This window comes from Stylophora pistillata, chromosome 5, assembly GCF_964205215.1.
Source record: "Stylophora pistillata chromosome 5, jaStyPist1.2, whole genome shotgun sequence".
Taxonomy (NCBI): domain Eukaryota; kingdom Metazoa; phylum Cnidaria; class Anthozoa; order Scleractinia; family Pocilloporidae; genus Stylophora; species Stylophora pistillata.
The window spans coordinates 422,180-441,310 of record NC_142523.1 but is presented as its reverse complement, the minus strand read 5'-3'; the positions used below and the strand labels follow the sequence as shown (position 1 = coordinate 441,310).

The 19,131-nt window shown below is 38.0% G+C and overlaps 2 protein-coding genes and 1 long non-coding RNA gene across 3 annotated transcripts in view; 2 read left to right on the top strand and 1 right to left on the bottom strand.

Moving 5' to 3' along the window:
- Positions 1-1,551, top strand: part of LOC111338892 (GRAM domain-containing protein 4) — an 11,207-nt gene extending 9,656 nt beyond the window's left edge. Inside the window, exons 18-19 of the mRNA XM_088761569.1 lie at positions 149-217; positions 963-1,551. Of these exons, the coding sequence (XP_088617695.1) occupies positions 149-217; positions 963-1,052 (159 nt within the window). The 3' untranslated portion in view covers positions 1,053-1,551. The remainder of the gene's footprint in view (positions 1-148; positions 218-962) is intronic.
- Positions 487-3,210, bottom strand: LOC148729730 (uncharacterized). The gene is made up of 2 exons (XR_016001880.1): positions 3,120-3,210; positions 487-3,010 (listed from the first exon to the last, which is right to left on the bottom strand). It is a non-coding gene; the product is annotated as an uncharacterized LOC148729730 (long non-coding RNA).
- On the top strand, positions 3,008-19,131 carry LOC111338891 (alpha-aminoadipic semialdehyde synthase, mitochondrial). Its single transcript, XM_088761567.1, has 24 exons — positions 3,008-3,753; positions 4,142-4,226; positions 4,673-4,740; positions 5,275-5,421; positions 5,804-5,882; positions 6,624-6,751; positions 7,218-7,400; positions 7,818-7,903; positions 8,343-8,454; positions 8,574-8,636; positions 9,251-9,315; positions 9,674-9,816; positions 10,450-10,579; positions 11,035-11,145; positions 11,856-11,964; positions 12,823-12,899; positions 14,120-14,183; positions 14,886-15,053; positions 15,518-15,610; positions 16,084-16,196; positions 17,033-17,121; positions 17,228-17,295; positions 17,727-17,835; positions 18,221-19,131. The coding sequence occupies exons 1-24, from the start codon at positions 3,337-3,339 to the stop codon at positions 18,334-18,336; spliced, it is 2,823 nt and encodes a 940-aa protein (XP_088617693.1). The 5' UTR covers positions 3,008-3,336; the 3' UTR covers positions 18,337-19,131.

The following is a 19,131-nucleotide window of genomic DNA, read 5'->3' as shown; positions in this document are numbered from 1 at the left end:
TTCCTTCCTTCCTTCCTTCCTTCCTTCATTATCATTGGTTCATTCATTCATTCAATATCAATAGTTCACAGTATGGCATTTTACATGCACATCTCACATTATAATAACTCACGTACAACAAATTGTAGTTTTTTTTGTTTGTATTCAGGCGAAGCCAATAGCAATTATGCCAGGAACGGGGATGGCCTTAGAATTTAACGTTAGAGGAGTTGAAAAAGTAAGTGGATAAAAGAAGAACTTTGCCTTGCTCTATTTTATCAATGTCAAGCTATAGACTTCATTCATAAATGGCGGGCTTAATTGCTCTTCTTTTGTATTCGTATAAGTTTGCTTTCCCGGCCACGTCAACATTTACCTCAGCTAGGACGTTATGTTTGGACCGCGTTTTCATATAGCGGCAAGGTTTCACCAGAGAGTGTTTAGAAAAATGTACCATGCATTTTCTGATTAACCTCCAGTAGACTGAGAACATCTTTTGCAAAGGTGTTTGTAATATGCTCGAGTTTAATCAAGTTATAATTAAGAATAAGGTTAAAAATAGCCCTATGCTATGAACTCAAAGCTACTGACGGGAGCTCTTTTGATTTCTAGCCTTATATTTTTGGTGCAATCATTTTACTTACGGGAGCTCTTTTGATTTCTAGCCTTATATTTTTGGTGCAATCATTTTACTTACGGGAGCTCTTTTGATTTCTAGCCTTATATTTTTGGTGCAATCATTTTACTTACGGGAGCTCTTTTGATTTCTAGCCTTATATTTTTGGTGCAATCATTTTACTTACGGGAGCTCTTTTGATTTCTAGCCTTATATTTTTGGTGCAATCATTTTACTTACGGGAGCTCTTTTGATTTCTAGCCTTATATTTTTGGTGCAATCATTTTACTTACGGGAGCTCTTTTGATTTCTAGCCTTATATTTTTGGTGCAATCATTTTACTTACGGGAGCTCTTTTGATTTCTAGCCTTATATTTTTGGTGCAATCATTGGAAGGGATGAGGTATATGAAAGTATAAGAGCCACTGGAAGGGCAGGAAATTATCCTTGGGCGTGAATGTGAAATGGCGCTATTAACAATTTGAAACGGGATCAAGAACAAATACTGTATGTCACAGACTCTTGCATAGGTTTTTCTGCACTCTAAACTCTTGGCTGAAATAATCTATCCATAGAGCAACATGAAAGTATATGCCTCGGAAAAAGGAACTAGTAAGTCATACAGGATACAAAGAATAAGTTGTGTTTACAACAACTGATGTAAATATTGAGAAATATATTGGGTATCATTTCGCCATCAAGAGTGTATGGCTTTGTTTAAACTAAACAAGAACTTTTATCAACGCGCCTTTTTAAAAAGTATTATTGCTAACTATTTGAGTATCATGGGTTGAATTTTCTCTCTTAAGAAGAATTGTCGCTAAATTATTGCACGCCAAAATATAAACAATGGAAAAATTATGTTGTGTTTAAATTTTCGTAACAGTTTTGTAGTGTTTCCATATTTCTGTACTTACTGATTAGAGTTTTATCACGACAACGATATTATTTTCTGAGTTCTCAGAGTGTTTTTAAGACTATTATGTGTACACTGATAAAGTGAATGGTAGCTTATGAACATTTCTGAACAATAAGAAGGGAAATTTTTCAAAAATTCATAACGCTAACAGCTCTGTATTGCAACTGCGTATTGTCTTTGTCATTTAATTAAGCGATTTTCATCTTCCAGAAACCCCTTATATCTCTGTTTGATGGCAGTGTTCTCTTTATGTTGCCTTATTCTGGCACATGTTGTCATCTTGGGATATTCACATTTGTAAATTATGATCAGATTTTCCTTTCGAAGAGTAGGTCGCGCGTATCGATCCTAACTGACACGTTATACTCATTCCGTGACCAGCTGGCCTGTTCCGCGACCAGGCCTGTTCCACGACGTATCCTGTGAGAAGGCTCCTGACAGACCAAGGTCACGTGTCAGTGGCGTGATAAGAGAAGCGAGGCGTTGCAAGAGCACCAGTTTCCCTTATTTTTCTCCTCTTTTTTTCCACTTTTTCTTTGTTTTTTCTTTTCACCGTCTCGGGAAAGGAATGCGAACAATTGATCTGATAGGTAATCATCCGAAACACGCCCTGTCCCGTGCGCGTTCGAGCCTCTGTTCTTCGTGCAAGTCCTCAGACGCATATATATATCTTCTTAACCAAGCGCGAGGGACGTACTGGGAGAATATCGGCCCGAGGTCTTGACAGTACGGACCTCGCTGCGCTCGGTCCGTACAAAAAAGACCGAGGGCCGATATTCTTCCAGTACGGTCCCGAGCGAGCTTGGTTGATAAGAGATTTATTATACGACTGAAGTTCAAAGGGACACAAGTGCGGTATCATTCGGGACCATTCGGGACAGTAGGGACCTTAAGAAACCACGACGGCGACAGCAACGAGGACGTGGAAAAACAATCGATCTAATTGGCAGAACAATAGTTCAGCACGTGCGTTTTGAAACTTTGTGCATTTCTTAGCCGTCCTATGCAGAACAACAACGTGAAATCGCCAAAATTTGCGTCGTCTGCGAACCGAAACCGCGACGGCAAATTATTTTAATTTCCATTTGGAACTCAAAGGCTACTTTATACGTCATGCTGAAGTTGAGCTGTGGCGCTGTATGAGACAGTAAGCTCCTGCAGCCATTTTTTAAATTCTAACTAACAGTAGAAATTAATTTTTTAATCGAAGTCTTCCTTGGCGTCGCCGTCGTGGTTTCTTAAAGTCCTTAGTGCCCGGTCCAATACTGAGAGAATATTGATTGGCAATAGAGCATTTTGATCGGTTGATTTTAGTTATTGGCCCTCTGACTGCCCGAGTCGTGTAATAATTGTCAATATTGGACTCTGTAATCGTGAAAGAACCTACTAAAAATGAACTTCATATTCCAGATGCAGGTTAGAGTCTGTTGTACCTGTCATGACGGTCAGGCTTCCTTCACATTGTTGTGTCCGATCCGTACGCAAAGAAATCACTCCTGGATTAAAACGGCAGACAGAAAGAAACTTCAATGTCACTCGAAATTAAAACTAGAAAAAAACTAGTATTCAAAACAGGATCTCATTCTTCGTAAGGTAATTTGTTACCTTTGCAACGAAACTGTTTCATCCTATCTGGGAATTACGTGACTTCGCTTACGTAAGAGACATGTTCAGAATTTATCGATCTTCCGCCTTACAATGACTTCCTTTGCCTCCCCTCCCTAAGAAAAGCATGCCATTGAATTGTCCTACCCGCGTACACGCATAAGCGGTAAAAACACTACATCTATTCATTGCGGGATTTCCTTCCAAAAAGTTAAATATGTGGAGAGTGAAAGGATTTAGAACAAATACCTGTCAAATCTTGTCGCGTAATTTGTTGCCTTTACAACGAAAAACTTTGACAACCGATTATGGAGAGCGAGTTATGGCGATTAGGAGAGAAGACATTAATGTGTGGGAGAGACGAGCGCCTATTGCCCCTTCTCACGTCGCGGAACTTGTACATAAAGGAATCAAAGTTCTTGTGCAGCCTTCGACAAGACGAGCATACACGATGGATGAATATGAGCGAGCAGGAGCAGTTATAACAGAAGATCTAACTCCGGCCTCGCTGATTATCGGCGTGAAAGCTGTCCCCATTGACTTGTTAATTCCAAACAAGACTTACGCGTTCTTCTCTCATACGATCAAGGCGCAAGAAGCCAATATGCCACTGCTGGATGCAGTGCTTGAAAAGGTAAGGATCTTTTCGTTTGCTAGACTATGAAAGAATTAAGATCTATCCAAATTTTTGATGCAATATAATCGAGTTTGATTTGAACATGGCTCGACCAAGCAAATTAAACTGTTTCAATCACCAACTGTACGATCACCTAACCCACGAATCACAGAAATGTTAATTAAGCTATACATGCACAGTCTTCGATAATTTCCTATGGCAAGCTGCTTTACAGATATAGAAATTCGTATTATTAGATCCCTGTATCGTTTTATCACCTTTGAAACGAGTAATTTGTAGCGCTTCGCTTTCGTGCCACGTGCATACTAATTTTCACACACCGCAATTTTGTTGCATTTTTCAAAACTCTCTCGATCGTCTGAATTATTGCCGTTCCTTCTGGCAGAACATCAGGATAGTTGACTACGAAAAGATGGTGGATAGCAAAGGACAACGGGTGTGTGCTTTTGGCAAGTTCGCCGGTGTTGGAGGTTTGTGTTTTGGTTGCCTACCGTGTAAACCATCTTGGGGGTGTGTTGGGGGTTTGGTCAATGTAGACAGTCAATATCAAGTTGTTGAAGTCTGAGGATTCATTGTCGTGAATAATTCTAGATATATGAACTTCATATATTTCATTGTATCTCAATTCTAGATGTGCTACAGTGTTCTAGATTAAGATGATTTTTTGATGAAAATATAGCCTGATTCTGAAAAAATGCTATTGTTCTCTGAGTATCTTTTGGATCAAACTTTTAGAAGGTAAATTCCTCTTGCCTTACAGAGTTGTTCTATGGAAGGGTATATTTGATTCTGTGTGATGTACACTCGACTGGGCAAGGGGGATGAGCTCATCAGATACATGGCTTTATTAGGATTCTTTTGAAGAAAGTACAGTATGAGCATTTCATGAAACAGGTTTTGGTTTTTCTATCCACAGGTATGATAAATATTCTACATGGTCTTGGGTTAAGGCTCCTTGCCCTTGGACATCACACACCTTTCATGGTGAGTAGAATGTTATTGGATTTATAATGTTAAGCTCAATATTTCCTTTACATGATTATGATGCTCTCCCTTAATTACATTGAGTAACTGTAACTGTGCCCAAGTTATAGCTTTTAACAGAAAATGACAAAATCAATAAAAACCACCCAAAGTTAAAAAAAATTGTAGCGTCACTGACTTTCATCTCATGCCTAAGTGAAGGAAATGGCATGGACCTAAGAAACTATCATGGTTGCGAGTTGTCCTTAGAAGGATTATTATAGGTTGTATGTAGCGACTGATGCTTGAAAAACTTTGAGAAAAGTCTTCATCAAAGATGCAGCACCACACCATAATATGCATATCTATGGTCCTAAGACAGTAACTTGTTATCAGAAGTATTATGGAAAAATTAACTGTAGATTTTGGTAGACTATGATGTTAGACCTTGATTAAACTAAAACATTTTGACACCCGGCATCTTTTAATTAATGACATCAAAATTTCATCATATTTGTCTTTATTATTTACTAATTAAAGGTATTTTTTTCTCAGTATCTAGGGGCAACTCATAACTACAAGAACAGCAGAGCAGCAAAACTTGCCATCTATGAACTTGGAGAGGACATCAAAGCTGGTAAATTACCAGCTCATTTTGGTCCTTTGTCGTTTGTGTTTACTGGCTCAGGAAATGTGTCACAGGTATTTTTACCTAACAATGGATTATTTAATTTTTTAGTTGGATTTGAGTATGATCTTGGTCTATAAATAAATCAACAAATGAAAAGACTGACTTCAACAAGATGGTTGTGCATCTCCTCAATAAATAAAAAAATCTGTCTTGCAAACTTGCAGTTCTTCGCCAGGGGTTTATATTATCTAAGGAATCTGTTTTGGGATTAATATTCTGAAGCACTCTGCCCTTTTGTTGAATGCACCTTACAGTATTTATATGTTAGAATTCATTCCTTTAATGTCACTCACCCAGTCCCCCCCCCTCCCCCTACCCATTTTGGCCTGGGCTACACTGTGGGACTCAGTCACCCTCACCAAATTTGATTCTGTACTTGTTGATTATTTACAGGGTGCCCAAGAAATGTTTCAGGAACTTCCACATATTTATGTTGAACCACATGAGCTGAGAAAAGCTATACAAAGCACTGGTAAGGTTACAACTTCCTAAAACAGTGGAAGTCAAATTGGTAACCCAGGATAACCCAGAGTAAATATAAGGACTCATGTACTTCCTCTAAGAACAAGCCATACATTCTGGTTTGTGTACAGGTTGAAAAAAGCAGAAAAGAAGACCAGTGTATTAAAAACCCTCTGACTTAGATTGGTAATTAATTTGAACAGTGTACTGGCTTTTAAATATCATATGTTTAGATGTACAAATTTTTTGTAGCTGTTAGCAACAACTCAATTTTAATTATCTCTGAGCTTTTAACCCTTTACACCCTAACATCAGTTTGCAAGTTCTCTTACTGTTCTCTTACTGTTCTGTTCACAGCTTCTTAATTTAATACTGTACCTTTATGCATGTATACTAATGATACGTATGATGCACGATCCTCACAGTAGAGAGCCCTATTTATGCAATAGCGAAAATCAGACCCGAAAAAAATCAGGCCTGTATGGGATTCGAACCACTGACCTCTGCGATACTAGTGCAGTGCTCTACCAATTGAGCTAACAAGCCAACTGGGAACAGGCCGTTAAGTTGATTCATAATAAACCCGTGATGATAAATCAGATACAATGTATATATGAAGTTCATATATTTTGAACTGCGGTATTAAATTCGTATGATGCACGATCATATGTATTTAATACCACAGTTCAAAATATATGAACTTCATATATACATTGTATCTATACTAATGATCATTGTGATTGACTGCTAGACCACAGGAAGTTGATTGGAACAGTTGTAAGCCGCGAAGATTACCTCGTACCCAAGGCTGGTGGAGTGTTTGATGCAGAGGAATATGATGCTCATCCAGAAAGATACAGATCAACATTTGCAGAAAAGGTTATTTGTTTAATATAATTATCGTTGTGACTAATTTAAATTCATAGGAACAGAGAAGAAGATAAAAAACTTCACTGGAAGATCTACAGGTAGTTTTTCAAATAGTCTTTTCAGATAGGTTTTGCAGATAGTTTTTCAAAAAAATATTGAATTTAAGTTGTATTTTTACCACCAGTTTAAAATTACAACTAACTTGATTGTAAATGCTGAGAAATATGAGTTCAGGGCTATCGCAAAACAAAAAAACACATTTCTTCGAGGTATTAATTCAAATACTAGGTTTTGTTCTTGACAGAATGTAATGCTGTCTTGGGCCAATGTATTGAACCTTCCTTTTAGAGTTTAAGTGATTGATCAACTGAAAATGTTGGTTGTCCAAATAAAAAATTTATGGTACAATGCAGCTGGGCAGTATCAGTGTCATTATCAGCTTTCTTACAGTTTTATTTATTTTGTTCATCTGAAGGTTGCTCCTTACATGTCTGTATTAGTAAATGGAACCTACTGGGCCCCCAGTGTGCCACGCCTTCTGACCTACGATGATGCAAGAAATATTCTTAAGACAATGCAGAGGTCGAGTGCATATGATGGCTGTCCAAGTCTGCCTCACAGATTGTTGGCAATCTGTGATATCTCAGCTGATAATGAAGTGAGCTTGTATACTAAATGAATTTGGCAGGCTTTTAATATAATACAGTAGCTATAATTATTATATTTAACGATTATTCCATGAGCGCGAGTTGGATAGGAGATGACAGATAGTCAACGAGGCGCGTAGCGCCGAGTTGGCTATAATCATCTCATATCTAACAAGCGTGAGTGGAGTAATTGTTTTATTAAAAACGTTAAATTGAATTATTAAATTTTATTCAAATTTTAGCTCCCTTTTAATTTTAGCCTGACACGTATGCTTACCATATTTGTAGATTATGGTATATTGGCTGATATACCATAATGGCTAAGCCAATAAAAAGTCTTGAATTGCATTATCCAATGATCTAGTTTTTAATAATTTGTTTTATTGCCTACATGTTTGTTTACTTAATACACTGTTTCCATTATCCAGGGCTCTCTGGAATTCATGACAGAATGTACAACAATTGAGTATCCATTCCATTTGTACAACATCAAGACAGGAACCTCACAAATTGGGTAAATGAATCAAATAGATATGAAATAAATGAGTCATAACTGAACAATGAATTCAAATGAGTAACAATTGAATCCATATTAATTTGAGTAAAATATAGTAATTATGAACAAGCACTTTATTTAAAGGGGTTACGTTTCTAAAGAAACTGCACTGTAAAAAGTTTAAACTGTTTTGAGGGTAATAGCCCTTCATCAAAGCAAATGACCAAGGTTTAATGCTCAAAAACAGCAGCTTTTTAAAACTTTATGGTGGCCAATTAACCTCTGCATGTTCATCAACTTAGTTGATATTAGAATCAAATTATATTTTGCACTTAAAGATACATTTGGGGTAAAAATCAATTGTTCCAAAGCTAATCGAAAACACTTGAGGCCAAATTGTCTTTTACCAGATCAACTAATTATCTGCAATTTCCTCTTACACTGTATCTCTGTATAGAATGGCTGGAGATGGAGTTCTTATTTGCTCAATTGACAATCTACCTGCTCAGCTGCCAAGAGAGGCCACTGATTATTTTGGAAAACTCCTCCTCCCTTGGCTACAAGAAATGGTAACATTTACTTCTATTTTATTTTCTTCTCTGTGATATTTTTCGTCCCATCAGTCAACTCGATCGACAGAATCCCTTAAAATGTATGGATGATAAAAAAAAATGTTTTTGTTTTTCAGATTGATTCTCATGCCACTGACCCCTTTGAAGAGCAGCGTCACTTGTCTGACACAGTTAGAAATGTGAGTGTCTGCACTTTTAGCTGCCCTAGCTAGTCTGATGTAATTTTAGGGGTTGTTAGCAGAGCTAAAATATGGAAATGGTGAATCATGCTGCAGTTGTGGTTATTTACACTATACTTGCCAGCTATAGCTAGCTTTCATGCTTGTGGATCATAAAACATGGATTTTCTTCATGCTAGCTCAAGCCTGGCCACCAGTTTCTGACCCCTTAATAAAAAACATAGTAAATTGATGTTGTTGCAGTGACCACTACTTGACACATTTGAAAAAAGATACATGCAATGAAAAGTATGAGACTAACACAGAGAATTGATGTTCATATTTGTAAGTGAAAGAATGTCAGCAATGGTTGTTTAATAGCTAAATATTTAACCCAAGATCTGATTGTTAATTTTCCCCTCTGGCTGCTACGTATTCCTGTGTAAATTTAATTACTGATGAAAATTTGCTGTTAGATCGAAATAACAACTTCCGCCTTGCGTGATTTGTTTGAGCATTAATATTGCCATTATCTTTTTGCTGTAAAATGTATGGATATTATAGGGTTAGAAGTTATTTGTTAATCACTTCTGGGAGTTAAAGGGTTGAATTATCATTTTCATTTGCATTCCCAGGCAATCATCACTTCTAATGGATCATTAACAGAAACCTACAAATACATAGCAGGCTTAAGGAAAAGGTAAACTCTGAAATTTAATCTACTGCAGAGCGAAATTTTTATTATCAGATCCCAGATGTTTGGGGATATAATGCTGGCATTACAATGATCGTAACTTATACATGTTGCTGTTTCCTTTATTAATTGATTTTAAGGCCGTGATGAACTGTCCAGTAATTCACCTTTAATTTTATTTCTAACTAAAGGTAACAATATGGTTATGTTTGGATATTATTGAATGTTTCATTAATTCTATTCCTCTGGTAATTATAAATTAGACTACAATAATAATAATTAATAACTAAAATATCTCAACAGCCATACTGTATGACAATGAGGAGTGTAATCTTGATTAGTCTTATTGCATCACTTTTCCCAGCCAAGAAGAAGCAAAAGCCAGAGCATTAGGACCAAATGTCTCTGTGCCAATCAAGCAGAGAGTATTGTTGCTTGGCTCTGGGTTCACTGTGGCTCCCTGTATTGAATATCTTACCAGAGATAAAAGCCTTGCAGTCACTGTTGGTGAGTTCTTCTGTGACTGTCACAACATGGTTACAGCACATTACTAATGATGGCCATTGCTTAATGAATTGCTATCATTTTTTAACCACTGTTTTATTTCCATTAGCTTATTCTGGATCCACTTATTTATAGCATCTAGGTATATTCCAAACCAAAAAGACTTTTCAGTTTGATCGAGTTCCTGGCCCATAATACACTTACTTCCCTCAAAGAAATTTCATTCTATAAACACTTAATTTTTCATTTTCACCCTTTATCCTCCTTCGCCCCAGCCCTACCCCTCCCAGTCACAAGTGGGTAAAAACATAATCTTTGGAATACCTTGAACAGCTCCTCTTTACTAAACTTTTATACTAGTCTTCTGACCACTTGATGTAAACATCTTTTCTTGCTACCTAGTTAAGTGTCCTTGGGTCCTCCAGGATGACATTATGGATGACATAATTAGGAAAAACTAGATCTAAGGATACTTATTTAATGAGAAAAGACAGGGTCAGGATAATAATTATATAAGCTAAGGGGGAAAACTAATGAAAATCCTAATTAAAAATAATCTCACTGGCCAAATGTTATGTATTTTACTTTATCAATCAAGCATTAATTCAGTCCTGATATATTTGTTACAATCTTTAGCATCAGACAAAATCAGAGAAGCAGATGCACTAGCTGCTATGTACAGAAACACCACTCCAACCCTCCTTGATGTCACACAATCGGAAGAAAAGTTAAACAAATTGATCCAGCAACATGATGTTGTGATTAGGTGAGGATAAAACAGAACCAATGTGCTTTTTGTAGAGCTAAATTAAGTTGGATTTTCCATTGGTAGGGGAGAGGGGGGAGGGTGGGGTTTCCTTCATTGGCATCTCACGGGCATTTTGCGTATCATCACCACTAACTACTGACGGTCCTAGGGAAAACTCCTAGTTCAATCAGTCTTATAGATCTCTTTGTAAATATCCATTTATCCCCAGACCTCAGCATTCATTGACCTGTGAAGGGAATGTGACAACAGTAATTATCCTTTTCATGTCCAGTTCTGATAGAGCTTAGCCACTACTAACTACCTCTGACACTGAACTTATCGTTTTATATTCAGATTTCACTTTCTTATTTTTATTATAGAGCTGTGCTAGAGATATTTTGACTTGTACTTTAATTAATATGTAACTGTTACACTATCATTAAAGTGACTATAACTTATACTTTCAATTTCAGTTTGCTTCCCTTCTCTTTGCATCACTTTGTTGCCAAGAGTTGCATCACGCATAAAAAGAACTTATTAACAGCCAGTTATGTACTGCCACCAATTGCAGAGCTACACCAGAGGTACAGTGGAAATATCTGCTCATGAAGTTTGATCAATTGTTACTCAACAGGATCCTAATATCTCCATTTTCAGAGAGTTGAAGTTGAAGTTCATTTTATTTGTTTTAGCAGGTTGATTAATTTGGCAGCTGTAATAGCTGATGTGGACCTGCTGTCCTAACCCACCCATCCCACCCCAGGGGAGGACATCCTCCTCCCCCAACCCTGCAGGAGACGGGACCTCCATTTATTTGTCCCTATCCAAGAAGACTAGAATATCTAACCATTTCTTGATGTTCTAGAAAGGTAGCAAATTCTTCTCAATTATTTTAAGACCTTCAGTGTTGGTCCGGCGGGGGCTCGAACCCTCGACCTCCCGCACTACAGTCCAGCGCTCTATCCATTGAGCTAACCGGGAGGCGGTTTGAGAAGTTGCTTATAGTTGGTTTACTTTATAGTTCTAATATCAGTTGGCCATGGCTCATGTTGCTCAAGCCTGCTTATTTTTAAAGCATTTGTGTTAATTAATTTGGATTAGATAACATGGAAACGTTTGTTTTGTTATTTTCCGCTGAGAATTGCCGTAACAGTGTATTACCAAATATTAAGTAACACATGTAACGTCCTGTTTTGCATAGGCAGTACTCAAAGAGTTGTCAGCAGGCCAGCTGGTTGGAGATCTAGTTAAAGCTCATCTTCTTAATTAATTCTCTTTCGTTGGCCTTGTTTAGCGCTGTGGATGCTGGTATAGCCATTGTGAACGAGTTAGGACTGGACCCTGGTATCGATCACCTGTTAGCTATGGAGTGCTTTGATGATGCTAAAGCTGAGGGAGCTGTGGTCAGTATAAACTAAGCTTGAAAAGTCAATCCCATTACTTATCGGCAGATAGTTCTTTGATATATGCGTATATAAAAATCTTGTAGAGATGTGGAGATTGATAACTATCGCATGCTTGTCTTCTTGCAAATACTAAGGTAAGACCAGCACTTAGGCCAAGTTACCCACGAGGCTTTGGAGGAGCTTATGGCGATTTCCCTTGATAGAAGCGAAAGGAGGATTGCTCCTTGCTCCTTCCTCCGGGTGGAACGCTAATCCATCATAGGTATTCCCCCCCCCCCCCCCTCACCAAAAGCATTTCTTAGGCTTCCTTAACAGTTCGCTGTGACCAATTCATAATCCCGGGTGGAGAGAGAGAGGCAATGTAAGAGAAGAGGTCTTTCTCCCCACCCCCTCCCCCTAAAAGCATTTATTAGGCTTCCTTAACAGTTCGCTGTAACCAATTCATAATCCCGGGTGGAGAGAGGCAATGTAAGAGTGAGAGGTCTTTCTCCACACCCCCTCCCCCTAAAAGCATTTATTAGGCTTCCTTAACAGTTCGCTGTAACCAATTCATACTCCCGGGTGGAGAGAGGCAATGTAAGAGTGAGAGGTCTTTCTCCACACCCCCTCCCCCTAAAAGCATTTATTAGGCTTCCTTAACAGTTCGCTGTAACCAATTCATACTCCCGGGTGGAGAGAGGCAATGTAAGAGTGAGATGTCTTCCCCAAGAAGAAAGATTCCAGCGTGTTAACCATTTGGCTATCGCATCCCCCACTATGTCAGTGTGTAGATAACATTCATTCTGTTAACAGAGTTTAAAGAAAGAATTAGTGCGTCGACTTCACTGACAACCCTTTGTCTTGTTCCATTTTCAGATCAACTATTACCGCTCATTCTGTGGTGGCCTTCCAGCACCAGAACATGCTGACAATCCACTCAGATACAAGTTCAGGTAAATAATAACATCGTGTCTCTGTTATAGAGAAACAGAGATGCTTAATTGATTTTTCACTTTTGCGGTGCATACGTTGAAAATCAGGGTTTCCAACCAGGATTCACCCCTTGACCTTCCCGGAAATAACTGGTCGGAGCTACAGAGAATTCATCCCGGATGTGAAGTTTCGTATCTGTCATGTGTCATGCATACAGCAACGTGAGGGATAAGTGATGTGTCATGCATACAGCAACGTGAGGGATAGGTCATCTGTCATGTATACAGCAGCGTGAGGGATAGGTCATGTGTCATGCATACAGCAACGTGAGGGATAAGTGATGTGTCATGCATACGGCAACGTGAGGTATAGGTCATCTGTCATGCGTACAGCAATGTGAGGGATAAGTGATGTGTCATGCATACAGCAACGGGAGGGATAAGTGATGTGTCATGCATACGGCAACGTGAGGTATAGGTCATCTGTCATGCGTACAGCAATGTGAGGGATAAGTGATGTGTCATGCATACAGCAACGTGAGGGATAGGTCATCTGTCATGCATTACAGCAACATGAGGGATAAGTCATGTGTCATGCATACAGCAACGTTAGGGATAAGTCATGTCCATAGTATCGTGTTTCTAGAAAGAACAAATATGTAAGATTTTGAGCTGGTCTGTCGAGTAAAAAAGGATGTAAATTCATTTTTCTTGAGTTTGGGATTGGGACATAGGTATTTTGTCTGTTCTTAGAAATTATGGTCCATTATTGGGAAAAAATGTCTTATTTGCTCTTATGGTAACTCTGCCAACGTTCTATCGCAATTCATTTGATCTGATTGGTTACGTTACTCGCTACCTTTTCCGTGATAGCCTATCAGTGTGCAGTAGTTACCAAAATAACATGATAAGATAAGCATGTCGTTTTGTTAAGTAATAAACGATTAGTAGACTTTTCCGAAAAGTTATTTCATTAACTGTCGATACCTACAGAATGTGGGATAGTTGATTCGCGCTTCTCCCTCATCAGCTATCACGTGATAGAAATCTTGAGTTCATAGTCTATCTGTTAATAAAAAACTTTGCTTCTGATAAAACACAACTCTTTTTGCATCGTGAAAGATACTTGCGACAAATTCAGTCAACATTCTTTAAGCAGACAAAAACTCTTTGCAGAGGTGAAGTAGAATGAATTAGTTTTACAGAGGTTTAAATTGGTGTGTGCGCTTGTTTCAATTTAGTTGGAGTCCACGAGCTGGTCTGCTGAGTATCATGAACAGCGCTAAATATCTTTGGTATGGAAAGGTAAAATTGGCTTTAATGTTTTCATTTATAAACCTCCCGGCTATGCTGATTGGCTGGTTTGTGTCGTTACACCGCATTTAGACAGATGAGTTTCCTTGAAAATGTATTCTAGAAGAAATCTTTTTCTTCTGTTGTCCGATCATTCTAAGCTACTCGTGAGCAACGGCCAATCAGCAGTCAAACGACAAGCTGAGTCCACGTATCCAAGAGACGCTTGAATCTTCGCCGCCAGTTTGATGGACCAGTACAAGAGGCTTATTTTTCTCAACGCACTCAACTTTGGACAGCGACACCTTTCCTCTTACAAACCTTCAATTCACCTTTTGTGTAGCCCTTTCACTCCCAAGATCTCTTTAGTAATTCTCCTTAATGTCTCCCATGCAATTCATTTCCGAGAATTTGATATTGGTTCAACTAATAATCCCCTAATTGATAGTTTTCTTTATTCGCAATACTTGGCTGCGCGATGTTGTATTGATATTTTAAGAGTAAATTCCGTCTTGGTCACTCATGGGAGTTAAAAGGTAAAAGCACGAAATGTGGTAACATCGTGAATCTCATGAAGATTTAAAGATGATTAAAAATAATTAAATAAATAATTACAGATTGAATCAGAAAAACTTTTTTTGAAGTAATGACAATTAAAAATCACAATACTGCAAGAATTTATTTTTATGCTTCTTTCTTTTAATTATGTTTTAGAGTGTTGAAGTTCCAGCGGGAGGGGCTCTTCTGGAAGAGATAAAACCAACAGACATATTCCCTGGCTATAGACTGGAGTGTTATCCCAACAGAGATTCAACTAAATATGGCAAACTATATGACATCGCCACGGCCAACACAATACTCAGAGGAACACTGCGCTATGAGGTACAGCATAACAGTGATGTAGTATGACGATAATCTCAGGGTGAACGCTAATTGGCTGTAACCAAGGGTTTTTGATTTGCTCACTCGTCGTAGGCAGGTGTAATATTTCAATTAAGCGATATCCTGGTTTTTTCAAGAATGATTTGAGCCCACATTTTGTTAGCTTTGTCCAATGTGTGAGTGTAATACCTTTTTTTTACTTTATCATCATTTTGTGGTAAAAACTATACCACATAAGTGTGAAGTAGTGGTATGATATGAGTGGTAGTTCCGAATATGTTGACGCCAAATTGCAGAATTTGCACCCAAGTTACAACTTGACAGAGGATTAAACTTTTCAATCAGGGCATTTGTCTGGTAGTGATGACTTTGCACCTTATATGACTTCTGTTCTCAGACAAAGGCAAATCAAGTTCAACATCACTTTCTTAAGATGATTTCTGCGATCTGTTCTTGTTTCCCAGGGATATTCCACCGCTTGTTTAGCTTTGTACCAGCTTGGAATGTACAGTACGATAGAACGACCAGACCTTGCTCTGGCTCATGAACTACCCTGGGTATGAAACCAGTTTAACAGTTCTTGTTTTGATATTGATATGTTGGTGTTAGTAATAGTTTTTGAAATAAATTTGGGATTTAGTCGTTCTTGACTGTTTTGAAGCGAAAAAAACTCACCCAAAAGTCCGGTCTTAGAGTCGAATATTGTGGTAGAATAAAAGACAGACGTCTCGTGGCAATTTCCTTGCTTCATTTTTGTCGCACTGTAACTGTTACGCAACATTTAGAATGTTTACCGACGTATTCACTGTCAAAGCTTTAAATTTATGATTTGTTGCACAATGACACTGACTGTGACACCCTGTGGAAGAGAAGGTAGCCCCCGAAAAAGTAGTACACGCTGTATTTTAGATACCAGTTGGGCGCTGCCTTTGTTGAACTACGAAGCCACATGGTGGGAGCGAGGCCAGTAGGCTGAAGTGTTTATGACAACCCACTCCTAACTTTTTTGTGTGGATTGTTACTTCTACAGAAACAAGTCTTGGCTAAACTTGTGGGTAAACCAGACGCAAGCGACTCTGAGCTTCATTCTGTTGTCTTTGAGAAAGTTGGAAAGGATCCTGCTCGTATGCAGGCGATCAAAGAGTAAGTGCACATTTTCAAAGATGCCCTTCTATTCTGTTTCGTCTGCGTTCGGTCTAAGGACTTTCACGTTTCACTTGGCCGACTTTTCCTCCAATTTTCGTAATGGTAGTCGCAGCAGAGCCACTTTAATTCTCATGTTTGATCAGCACATGATACCTCTATACAAACACCACACAGATGAGCAACGAGAACAGATTTAATAATTCATTGACGGGGGTTGTCTTTTCTAGTTAATTAGTTCGTCACTAAGTTAGGAAATGAATACAATGTAATTCCCCTTAACTTTAAAAAAGACTGGCCTCGACATACTCTTTAAAACCTTTATATCGGATCTCGCAGTGCGCACAGCTTGCGCACAGCCTGCGCAGCGAAGCCCCATATTTATAATTAACAATTATTCCACGAGCGCGCGTTGGATATGAGATGATATATAGCCAACGAGGCGCGTAGCGCCTCGTTGGCTATAATCATCTCATATCCAACAAGTGCGAGTGGAATAATTGTTTTATTAAAAACGTTAAATTCAATTATTAAATTTTATTAAATTTTTAGCTCTCTTTTAATTTTAAGCTGATACGTACGCTTACCATATTTGTAGATTATGGTATATTGGCTGATATACCATAATAGCTAAGCCACTAAAAAGTCTTGAATTGCATTATCCAATGATCTAGTCTTTAATAATAAGTAATATACAACAAGATTTCCACCTATCCTAGCAAGACTTTCCAACTGGCTTCACTTTTTTCGCTTTATTTAAAATAAGATGTTACCCATGCATTATCTTACAATATGTAACTTGAATTAATCTTTTGTTGTTGCTGCTGTTGTTACAGTCTTGGCCTTCTGTCTGAGGAACCTATTCTTCAACAAAAGTCACCACTGGACACTCTCTGTTTGTCTTTAACAGATAAACTGGCTTATAGTAAGTTAGCCAAGTTATCTATTTTCCCATCCAGTTTATGGCTGATGTTTAGCGTCGTTACCATGAAAACTTAAGGTTATTTGAAAAAAAACAATTTTCTCTACAGAAGAGGGAGAGAGAGACATGGTGTTGCTTCAACATGACATAGGTGTGGAGTTGCCGGATAAAACACAGGTATGTTAATGACTTATAGATCGACCACGTTGTCGTTATTTAATTTTTAATTTATTCTTCATTAATCTATGAATCTTGACTTTTATTGCTTGGTCAATAAATGATTTATTGAATGGCCAAGGATTACACCAGAGAATTTTCGCTTCGTGGGAAAGCATATTAACGGAACGCGTCTCGTTTTTGTTGGATTGCCTTCACGCATAGGGTTGTTGTGCTTTTGCGACTTCATTGTTGGTAAAACTGTCATAATTGGTTTCTTGTTAAAGAAGTTAAAGATTGTCAGAGGAGGAGTGGGGCGGCGATTGGCCAGTCAGGACACGGGCCCTTCTACATCTTGCCAGCTGTAGTGTGAAAGTGTTTCTTTAACCCCCAAACTTATTCTGATCAGGCATGGGATTATTACCGATTATCAATCTTCTTGTCATCGACAGCAAAACCGTCGAATTGACATGATTTGTCATGGTGATCCGAATGGTCACTCAGCCATGGCGCGAACTGTTGGACTTCCGGTAGCCATAGCAACTAAGATGGTGTTGGACGGTGAGTCACTTGATTTTTTCAATGGCAGCAGAGAGCACCAGAAATTAATAAAAGAATAATAAATATAAACGTGAAAAAATATAAACAGAATTGGGATTTGCCATTCTAGTAACTAAAGAGGCACTCGAGTCGATTAGTCAAACGCATCAAGATTTAGAGCCTCGATTCCAGGGACCAAACCAGTTGGATATTCGCAGACTTGGCAGAACATATCCAGTTTGCAGCCTACCTTTAAATGACCACCCTTTTATTGTAAGAATAGGAGTTGAACTTTCCTACACTTAACCATTTTACTCTGTACAAAAATGACCAAACAAATTTCTTAAATGATTTTTTCGTTAAGTTCTGTAGTTTGTTTTATATCTCTCTTTTTTTTTCCTTGCAGGGGACTTAAAAGCCACAGGCGTTGTTCTTCCTCTCAGCCGGGAAATTTACAAACCACTACTAAAGCGACTCAAAGCAGAGGGAATTCACAGCGAAATGACCACAACTGTACTGTAAGATGACATTTAATCACCACACAACTCAATCGATTTGTGTATTGGCCTTGGTAAAAGTCCGGGTTTTTTAATACTGTATTTGTTCGTTTTGTCTCGGTTTTGATCCTATTTTTCTGTTGGTGCTTCTATTTCTAGGGGAGTTAATCCTCTTAGACTGACATTCGCTGAAATGCTGAATATTAATTTTATCACGTCTAATACTTCCCTGTCTACTGCAAACTTAAAACATACAACATACATATCGTCTGTATTAATTTGTATTTTGCTCCCATCCTCTATGATAAGTTGAGGCTTAAGTTTGCTCAACGAAGAAAAGTTACATGTTGCCAATCATGCATGTGTATTTTATAAGACGAAATTATCCACTACCCATATTTATTCAATTGAAGTGCATTTAATGCATCTTGTATATTTCTGGTGTATTTCATTAACTGGTACTCTCTGGTGTATCTTTTTTTAAAGCTTTTTGAGCTTAAAATGTTTATAAAGGAATTATTTATGTATTTTCTAAACCTAAGAGAAAAGGTTGGGTTAAAAACCCCAACGCATGTTGAACTGAGTGAGTTACTCTCGGTGGAGGAGAGAAGAATGTTTAAAATTCTTATTTCATGACATGCAAATTTAAAATTAACATTCTAAATGTATTCCTGGAACACACGTGTGTTAATATTATTATAAGTGCTACACTCATCTACTTGCAATATTTGTACCGGATTTCCACTGGACATCCACTTCTGCAGGACTCGGAATGAATTTGGTGTAATTACAATTAAATAAAGTTGGATAATTTTGTGTA

Bases quoted from the DNA above. Each gene is read 5' to 3' on its own strand.
- LOC111338891 (XM_088761567.1), top strand. From the start codon at position 3,337: ATGTGGAGAGTGAAAGGATTTAGAACAAATACCTGTCAAATCTTGTCG. The intron at 10,580-11,034 runs GTGAGGATAAAA...TTTCAATTTCAG, and splicing joins CAACATGATGTTGTGATTAG to TTTGCTTCCCTTCTCTTTGC. The intron at 17,296-17,726 runs GTATGTTAATGA...TGTCATCGACAG, and splicing joins AGTTGCCGGATAAAACACAG to CAAAACCGTCGAATTGACAT.